Source organism: Nicotiana tabacum, chromosome 14, assembly GCF_000715075.1.
Source record: "Nicotiana tabacum cultivar K326 chromosome 14, ASM71507v2, whole genome shotgun sequence".
Classification (NCBI taxonomy): domain Eukaryota; kingdom Viridiplantae; phylum Streptophyta; class Magnoliopsida; order Solanales; family Solanaceae; genus Nicotiana; species Nicotiana tabacum.
The window spans coordinates 99,626,020-99,636,214 of NC_134093.1; the positions used below are offsets into that span (position 1 = coordinate 99,626,020).

Genomic DNA, 10,195 nt, shown 5'->3' on the forward strand with positions numbered 1-10,195 from the left:
ACTTCCGACGAAAATTATTTTTTAAAATAAGTAAATTTTAAAAGCTTGGCCAAAACACACTAGTCTTCCAACATAGTGAAACACATAAGAAAATCTATAACACGGACATGATTGTCTTTTAATTTTTAAAAGAACAATACATCTGTTATAAAAATTCCCAGTGTGTAAGGATTAAACTTGGTGAAGGGAGTAATTCTTTTCTCCATTTGATTTCATATTTTGGAGGCAAAGTACTTTGACAATCAATAGAATTACGTAATTATGGCCTTACAACCTAGATATTACATGTTTAATCTCCTTCAAAAGTACTTCTGTTTTATAAGAGGAAAACAGAGGAAGTTGGTTATGTATTTGAAATGTCAAACACAGACAGATAAAAGAGTTACACATCTAAATTCGTATAGAAAATTGAAAGATCCCCAATTCTTGAATATGTAGATAAAAACAGGCGGGCCCAGAACCTTTTTTATATACAACGATTGTGTTCGGATCAACTTGCACGCATTTGATTATGTCACCGGGTATCTGCTACCTCCCAACACAGATACAGGGAAGTTTGGAACTTAATCTGTAAAGTCATTGGAAGACTCAATCAACTTATAACATGTTTGGCCAAGCTTCTCCAAGTTCAAAAGCACTTTTTTTTTCAAAAAAAATGTTCTTTTTTTTCAAATTTGAAGTGTTTGGCCAAGCTTTTAGGAGAAAAAAAAGTGTTTCTGAAAAGCAGAAGCAGTTTTGGAGAAGCAGAAAAAATAACTTCTTCCTAGAAGCACTTTTGAGAAAAATACACTTAGAGACACTTTTTAAAAGCTTGGTCAAACACTAATTGATGCTTAGAAGTACTTTTTAAATTAATTAGCCAAACACAAACTGATTCTCACCAAAAGTACTTTTTTGAATAGCACTTCCCAAAATAAGCAGATTTTAGAAGCTTGGCCAAACAGCCCAAACATACCGTACAATCTTTTGTACTTCACCAAAACTTTTAATACAACAAATTTTCCTCCCCATTTGTAGAGCAGAAGATATCCCCATCTACAAACTGGAGTGCATATACTAGTTCCAATATTATTGTCAAGGTGAAAGTAAAACTGGTATCATCAATATGCATGGGCTCTCATTTTGATTGAACAGAAGTTATTTAAGAGAAGCTGCTGCACGCTTCTCTGGTAAATACTGCATTGACCTAACAACAGCTATGCCTCAAGTCCCAAATAAGCTGGAATCGCTTATTTGACCTGCAAAAACACAATTTGGTCATACACAATTTGGTTGATACTCTTTTCATGTTTGGATTATAGTTAACTGTTTTCTTTTCCTTCTTTTTCTTTTCCTTTTGATAGGTTTGAATAATCCTGCTATGTCCTGAAAAGTCAGCATTGATACACGTCTAAGTAAAAAAAAGGGAAAATGACAGTGTTGTCAAAGGCGAAAAGCTCTAAAAAGCGTTCTAGGTCTATTAGGGCATTAACTGCAAAGCGCACTAAAAGTGTGGACTTTAGTGAAAAAAGGCTCAATCAAGGAAAATATATTTATATATATGTAATTAAGAACATAGTAACAAATTCTTTCATAATGTTTTCCTTTACCGCCAATACACTTATTTTTGATTATATATTGGTTGTTTAGTGCCCAGGTGTGTCACTAGATATTCGAAAACCGACCGAACCGTACCGCACCGAACCGATTTTTAGATTTCTTTTTAAGAAACCGTAGGATTTTATATAAATCTATAACCGCACCGATAATTAGGATAGGTTTTTTATTTTATAAAAATAAACCGAGAAAATACCGAACCGTACCGAATAAATTTTACATGTGAAAAATATATTTATCTAGAAAGTTTAAAAATAATAATGCATTAAATTTTTCTTTGGGCCTTGAAATTTTATGCAAACTATTACAAGCCAACAAGTAATTAAACTCAAAATACTAATTCCTAAAACGTATTATGCTACATCTACTTAAACTAAGTTATTTCAAGTATCTTTATTAGCAAGACACAAAGTATTCTAGCGATAATGAGTAGCAAACTACAATGTATTGAATATGTTTTCTTTCATATAATTTAGATTTATCTTTTTGAATATTTAATCTTCTATAAACTTTATTCTTGAGTCCCAACTTGGTTAATATCTTTCCACTCGTGTAATTTATATTTTATTTGTCTTTGCTTGGTTTCTTTTACGTTCTTGTAGAATAGTTGATGAATCTATACTCTAGCCATCTTTCATTTTTTTTAATTCATCACCATTTAAACAGTAAAAATGTCTAGAGAGTTTTGTTAAGTCCTATTAAAGAACGTATGTTATTGCATTCTATTTCTACTGGTGAATTTTACATGATATTTAAAAAAATACCGAAAATTAACCGAACCGTTACATGATATTTAAAAAAATACCAAAAATTAACCGAACCGTACCGATACCGAAGAGAAACCGACATGATTGGGACGGTTTCGAAAAGTCTAATTTTGGTTATAGATAATAGAATAACCGAAAAATTGGTATGGTACCAATTTTATAAAATAACTGGCCGAACCGAACCATTGACACCCCTAGCTTGATTCACAATAAAATTCATGGGCAATGAGGCGCATGTCGCCTTGCCTTGCGCTGAAGCGCAGCTTAAGTGCGGCGAAGTGCCCTCCCTGAGCTTTTCTGAGTTTCAGGGCTTAAGCGCGCCTTAAATGAGCCTTTGACAACACTGAGATTTATGAGATGATTACTATTTAAGCTATAAGAGTTGTTTAATATAACTGATGGTATTGATGTGCCTCCCAAAAAAAAAAACAATGTGTATTTCCTGACAATAGCATCACGGTTATAGGAAGATATGAATCTAATTCGTTCATGTATTGTTAAGAAATAAAAAATAATTGGTTAGTATTATAGCAAGTGTACTCAAACGGTGGGAAAAGAAGCTTTCAATTAGTATTACTAATCTCAGCAACACTCCTAAAAACCTGTTCAGATTACACTAGAAACTTCTTCATCACTAAAATCTAAAACTTCATCCTGTTCAAATTACACTATATACATGGTTTATTCATAAACTAATATGAATTAGTTTCTTCCACACCTCAAAAGGTAAAAGTAGAATACTAAACTTACCAGCCGATCATGATATCCAAGCTAGGATACAGATAAGATTTAGAACTAACCTTTCAACTAAATGGCCAATTTTGTGAACTTAGCAACAAAAAGTCCGCTCGTATTAGATGTCAATGGATCAAACCGTAAGGTTTTCTGTATTCGACCACTCTTGCATGGCCAATTTTTAGCAGCCGTAATCTCTAGCAATTCTGCAAATAAATAAGAAAACTGAGTGCATCAAGGAGGGAAAAAAAAAAGGGGGGAGGGGGGGGGGGGGGGCTGATAAGTGAAAAGGTGCCAGAGAGAAGAAAGCTTGATAGCTTCTTTCACGCAATTCATAATAACTCGATTGATGATTTATAATGAAGCTGGATAAACCCATTCTTGTGTAAGGTTTTGTTGAACTTTTTCACCTTATTGACTTATATTACAAAACTCCCGCTAACTCTCTCGTACCAATAAATTTAGAAGTCCCAGTCTAGTGTCATGAACACATCCAAACTGTTCCAAGTATAACATTCAAAACAGCAATTGAAGTAACTTTATTAATAGCTCTATGCAGTGGATAATGAAAAATATTAACCGCATATGTGATTATGTCTGGCAGCCATATAGTGAAATCACAAACACCCTAAGCTATCAGTTTCTAGATTCACAAATAGCAAAATTTTACCTGCAGATGTGTTCGCCGAAAGGAACCGCTCGACCACATCTTCATTCTGAGCAAAGGTTAAACTGTTCCGTACACAACACAGACAAAAAAAACGGCTTATGAGAATTTAATAGAATGAAAAGAAAGAGGACTCTGCAGCTCAGGGATACAAGTAGATAACACCTGCAAGTGCTATAGACAAGGACTCCCCCAACTCTGAGCAATCTGAATCCATTAATCAGAAGTTGCAGCTGCAAGAAACGGATAAATACTGTGAGGCAAAAACATAGGAGAAAAAAAACTTGAGCAAGGAGAAAAGCCTAGAATGAGGAATGAAGCACCAAGATAAAAAAGTTTCACAAAAACATGGAAATTTAACTACATGGCGCTGAATTTAGAAAGATTCACGTATTCATGAGGGATGATTTTGAGGGCATTAAAGTAGGAGGAAAAGAGAAACGATGTCCCAGTAAAATGTGTTACACGCATATAGAGCTGCAGAATCTTCCCAACCACATCTCACGAGTCACAAGAGACAAGTTCAACCTTTCTATGATGATAGCTTCCAGACACCAACTTCTCTTGAATGTTGAGAAAATTTAGAGTCTGAGACTGGACATCTTCTACAGCCTTTCATAATTAAAAGAAAGTACCTACTACTTAGCAGCGCACAACAGAAAAAGCATCCCCAAACTAAAGTTGAGCAGTGCTACTAAGACCTGGAACAAACATCATAAGTAATGGCAAACTTGGAAGTGCATTAAGTCACTTTGAATTCTTTCCATGACCTTTTCATCAGAAAGTCTCCAAATAAAGCATAGATTAAACGTAGAATCAATAGCGTACCCACCACATTGTTCAAATTCATTATTTTGTTCAAAAAAAAAAACTCAATATTAGTCAGCTCCCGCCTTTTGAGAATTAGAATCCATTCTTGAGGAAGATGAAAATATACAAGACTCAGGTATATAATATATGTGACTCAGACAACCAGACATTCGACAGGAAATCAGAAAACTACCAAAATCCACAAAGGGGTGCAAAGTTGCATCTTTAGATTCTCGTGGTTTTTATTCCACAAAATCCTAAACCTTCTATAAGTAATTGGATGCATCAATAAAACAATGAAATTCATGATATGCCTATTAATCTGACAAATTTTTATATTGTGGTTTTTTCATTTTCCAGTAAAGAGGAGAATTTTCATTAAAGAGGTTAGACATAAATTAGTATAAACAGTTTCAAACTACTACACTCACGACAAACCAAGCATAATGATCTAAATTATACTAATGTGTAGAAGCTATGAGCCAATCTCTCTTGTTAACGAATAACTATGCCAGCTGCAAAACTGGCTGAGTGTTTTCAAGGCAGAAGGTACATGTAGGTTTAAGAAAACAAGCTAACTTCAACACCTGAAGGACAGTCAGATCATCAGTTCTTTCTGCATCTAGCACGCGCCGCTGGAGGGTTGTCCAGCCCCATTGTTCAAATTTCTGAACATGCTTAATAGAACCATCATGGGTACATTCTGCATCCACAAGAACCTGGCTTAAACTCAAACCAGTCAGTAGTTATGGAGGACAATATAAGAAAATGGCTTCAAGCAGTTCAAACTGTTGAATAGGATCAATTCCAACCACATAATGATTGACATACAAGTAACTGAAACAAAAATCTTGACTTGATGATGATCAAGTTTTTAGAAAAAGAAAATAAGCCTTCAAGTCAGAGCTAAAACAAAGGTTAATAGAAAACATCTGGAGTGTTGGAACTAGTGTACCTTGTCATAGCCGAGCTGCAAAACCTCAGTCGTAGGCATTTTTTTATATAATTCATTCTTTGTCAGTCCAACCACCCCAGAATACCGACCATAAAATATAAGCTCTGGTTCTTGAGTTGGTGAGAATAGCTTGGAGACACCTTTTTCTCTCGCTATAGCTTCCTTCTTCCTTTCTTTCCATGGTCTGCGAGACTTCCACTCCCTATATACTTCAGAATTTTCTCCTGAAGGAAATTCATCTCTCAATTAATAGAAAAATTAAAATACCTTGAAAAGAAACTATGACCAGAAAAGAAAAAAAGGGAGCCCGGTGCACTAAGCTCCCGCTATGTGCGGGGTCCGGGGAAGGGCCGGACCACTATGAGCAGAAAGAGTTTGCAAAAATCATTAAAAAACAAAGAAGCATCTGCGGCCAAAGGTTATTGAATGCTAACTTTTTTACCATTTTCACTTTGCAACAGAGAGTCTGAACGGACCCTGACAGGAAGAAGGGAAAAACCGGTACCATCAGCAACAAAAAGACGACAATGGTCACCAAGACCATATTTCTGTAGCATGGTTCTACAGGCCGCTAAACGATGTTTTGCAACATCAACACCAGTCACAGAGCCCGAACTGCCAAGAATGTCCAATATCATACAAAGTTTAGCACCTAAAAGAAGATATCAAGTGAGCTACAAATTGGCTAAATGCTGTATCAAAAGTCTATACATGGTACTTGGAATTTAAGGGCTTTAGAAAAACAAGTGCTTCTACTGATCAATTAAAGAGATCAAGGAAACTTCAGTTTTCACACTAAGGTTTAACGCAAAAGAAATGCCTATGGATACTTCATATCTATCTTCATTTAGCTATTGCTTTCCCCGACCCTTGCCCACCACTTGTCCAAAACGTTTTACACATTATAGGAATTTTAGTTGCTTTGATGTGTATACTAATATTTGTTCAATAGATAAGCTTTGATCACTCTGTAAAAGCTGTCTTGTAAGAATATTTTTGTATGTATATGTACTTTTAGTGCAAGCTTATAAGATTTGTAGCAATTCGCTTGGTTAAAAGAGCATATAATCCATGGGGTGCTTATAGTTATATGGGCTTAATTTACTAAAACGTAGATATGAGTTTTATTTTCTTTTTAATGTCCTCATCATTAAATTTACCATGCCGTCTCATGTGTGCAGCAGCTACTTAGAATGGATATGACATACTGATTGCTATTACTTTCCCAAAGGATGATTTTTCATTTAAATTTTAACTTTTCCACTAATTATAATTCAATAAAAAACTATTAATTAGACTCATACTCGTATTTAAAAACAGGGCTAATATTTTCAAATTCCTGATAGATGGCCAACACGGATTTATGATTAATGACTCTTTCAACTCCTTATATTATCTTTCAACTACTTATATAAGTTTATAGGCATCAACTTATTCTCAAGCTTTCTTTATATTCTATATAACTTCTAAATGATAACTACTAAAACCACGCACAAGTGTCGCTTTGTCACCTAAGGGATTATTGTTGCAATATATTTAAACCTCTAGGTTGTTATGCTCTTGACAGATCCATAATAAGGTAGGTACCTCTTGCCATATCTTAACAGTGTGCCCGGAACCAAAATTCTTAGTGACGTGTGTGTGACCAAGTGCCAAAATCAACAGCCATTATAGAAGTTACTTGTTCCATATTTAAACCAGGAGTTACCAGGTGCGGCACAAAGATCAAGGACATGATCCCCAACTGAAATGTCCAAAGCTGTCACAGCAGCTCCAGATGCTGCATCAATTCCATATATCTGGATACAAAGACAAATAAATAATTAAAAATCATCAACTATTATAGAATAGGATCATATCTTATGATCATCCCCTAAGTTAGTTATCTCCAATATAAAACAGCCTGATTACGACAGGGTAAATTTTGCTTAGGCAGCACTCTCCTGACCACCAAGCCAACAAGTCAATTGTGGAGAAAAGTAAATAAAATAAAAATAATGTTGAAGATAGAGAAAGAGAGAGGTACATAATATTGTAAGAGCAGGACACAAACTTCTATCTAGGCTAATCTTTAGACAATATCAAGGGAAAGAATTTCCTCAGGATAGTTTTGGACATACTGGAAATAGATAACTATCTCAAGACTCAAGAGTATAATATTCACCAAGAGACTTAATTAAAAAGATGCCTTCACCTTCCCTTCTTGGTATGCCTTCGAACTCGCAATTCGAACATCAGGTGGAAGATGATAAAAATTGGGCAACCAACAAACTCTTTCAAGCTTGCATCTAATATCAGCTTCAATTTCTTCAAGGAAATCCTCATAACCGGGCTTTAACCTTCAAATAGAAAATAATGTGCAAACATGTCTATGAAGTCAGATCTCTTGCGTCAATTGTTGTAAAGCACGTCTTCAATATCCTAAGAGTGTGTTAGGTAAGGCGGAATATGTTCTCACGGAAATATTTTTCTTAATGAAAGCATTTTCTGATGTTTTGTTATCTTGAACTGGTGGAAGATGTTTTCTCAAAGAAAAATATTTTCCACCAATAGGAGGAAAATGACTTCATTTATTTATGGGCAGAAATCAATTCCTTTGCTAATATCCCAACTATCATTCCACTTACTTCAATCAACAGTTAAACAGTATTGTCTACTTCTATTTATATTACCAAAACACTATCATTGTGTCCTATACAACACCCTGTAGATTATCATATAATTTTATACGCAACCAAACACCGGAAAATGATTAAAAAGATTAGTTCACATGGTGGAAAATAGGTTAAACATTTTTTATGGGAAAAAAGATTTCCAACACAAAATGTTTTCCTCCATATCAGATGCACCTTAAGATATTACTCATTCATCAAAAAAGTTTCCTTCAGCAAGCTTGTTATACACTGAAAGTTGTGTACAAGAAAACATATCTACCACTAAGTGTCAGCATACAAGTAAGGCTTTGCTAACTAGATGTATATGATTCTACCATTCCAGCGAATTTCTCCCAGTGGACATATCAGAAAGCATATGCAAATAGCTTATTTGCAACCCCACTTGTTTAAACTTTAAAGTTAATGATGGAAAAACCATACAAATAAGTACCAGAACAGGAGTAAGGACTTTTTAACTGAACTAGAAATTAGATGTTACGTAGCATAAACTTTATCAGTTATGGTTGACTATGACAGGTTTTATAAGTTGTAACAATGCTAAAAGGTTGTTTCGAAAAAGGAATAAGCTTCAAGAGTATCACCACTCTAGGTGTGGCCTAGCGGCCAATGAAGCTGAAATGAGCCGTGGGAGAGACTAGGGTTCAAATCCCAACACTTGCAAAAAGTGGTAGGCGATAATTTCCTGCCTGCCTATACCTTGATGGACATAATTATTTGGTAGCAACGCCAGTGGGAGGTAGTAAGTACTCGATTAATCGAAATGTGTGCAAGTTGACCAACACCATGGTTATTTGAAAAAAAACAAAGTATTACCACTCTATTCCCCCTTATTATCATGGGAAGCGAAAGCTGAAAAGCAACTAACAAGACACGTGCTGGAATAGAAGTAGGAGGAAACAAGCCAAATAGATACTCCATCTATCTCATTTTATGTGGCACACTCTCCTTGTTTAGTCAGCACTCGGTGCCAAAAAGATTGATACATTTTTAATTTTTCAAAATTTCCTTTTTCGTTTTTAACTAACTTTAAATTTCCCATTTTACTCTTAATGAGATGATTTATAGTCACACAAATATCAATGGCTTGTTTTAGACTATAAGTTTCAGAAGTCCTTGTTTCTTTCTTATATTTTGTGTCCAGTAAAACGCCATCACATAAAATGGGATGGAGGGAGTACCTTCTACTTTGCTACTTATATATTGAACAATTTGCAGCAAACAGACATTTGAAAATGCTAATAAAGAAAACGAGCTAATGGAATAGACATTTTTTGCCAAAAGTACCTTATATAACGAGGTGTGGAATCACTGGTAGTATAAATAGAAGGATCCAAGCCATTCTGTTTCAGAAAATCAAGAAAAGCATCTGGCAGAGGTGAAGTTGAGGTTTCTCCCACATCCATTATTCCAGATAACTAACAAAGACAATAACTTTATAGCCCTGAAACGTAACCCATTAGTTTATCCTTTGAAAAGCTCTTCAAATACAGAAGTCTTCGTATAGAAACTATAAATAAATGGTGGGATGAACCAAAAAGCAGAAAAATGGTGTCGGAAATACCTGAAGAGAAAACCGTTGGATCAAATATGCTGGAAAATTGTAAAAAGAACCCCAAAATTCACTAAAACAAAAAGGCCGCGCAGCCAGAAAAACGTCAAAACTAGCAGAATCCGGCAAGCAATTTTTTCTTTTTTCTCTTTTGGGCTTGGGCCACAGTCTACTAGATGCAGGAGCAACTGCACAGATAGCCATTCTCAGGAACATTGTTTCGAGATTAGCCGGTATTTATGTTGTCCTGAAATTTTAAACTAAAAAAAATAATTCAGGATATTTTTGTCCTGAAAAACTGAAATTTAGTATGACTAGTTAATTTCTAAATAACAGCCCTTTAGAGTGGCTATCTGGTGTTATTTCTACTAGAATGCGGTGGACTCGCTTTGCAAGTGCATAGATAGTTATTCTCAAAGATGCTATTTAGATATTAGTCAA

General features: G+C 35.0%; 1 protein-coding gene across 1 annotated transcript; it reads right to left on the reverse strand.

Annotated features, from left to right (window-relative positions):
• Positions 1-874: 874 nt before the first annotated feature.
• On the reverse strand, positions 875-9,907 carry LOC107798336 (rRNA (cytosine-C(5))-methyltransferase NOP2C). The gene is made up of 11 exons (XM_016621313.2): positions 9,767-9,907; positions 9,490-9,646; positions 7,725-7,869; positions 7,239-7,329; positions 5,973-6,182; positions 5,531-5,754; positions 5,163-5,294; positions 3,931-3,998; positions 3,769-3,830; positions 3,164-3,304; positions 875-1,238 (listed from the first exon to the last, which is right to left on the reverse strand). Exons 2-10 carry the CDS (start codon positions 9,606-9,608, stop codon positions 3,171-3,173), a joined length of 1,185 nt encoding a protein of 394 aa, XP_016476799.1. The 5' UTR covers positions 9,609-9,646; positions 9,767-9,907; the 3' UTR covers positions 875-1,238; positions 3,164-3,170.
• Positions 9,908-10,195: the final 288 nt, after the last annotated feature.

Bases quoted from the DNA above. Each gene is read 5' to 3' on its own strand.
- LOC107798336 (XM_016621313.2), bottom strand. From the start codon at position 9,608: ATGGATGTGGGAGAAACCTCAACTTCACCTCTGCCAGATGCTTTTCTT. The intron at 6,183-7,238 runs GTAACTCCTGGT...ATCTTCTTTTAG, and splicing joins TGATCTTTGTGCCGCACCTG to GTGCTAAACTTTGTATGATA. The intron at 3,305-3,768 runs GTAAAATTTTGC...ATTTATTTGCAG, and splicing joins TTCGGCGAACACATCTGCAG to AATTGCTAGAGATTACGGCT.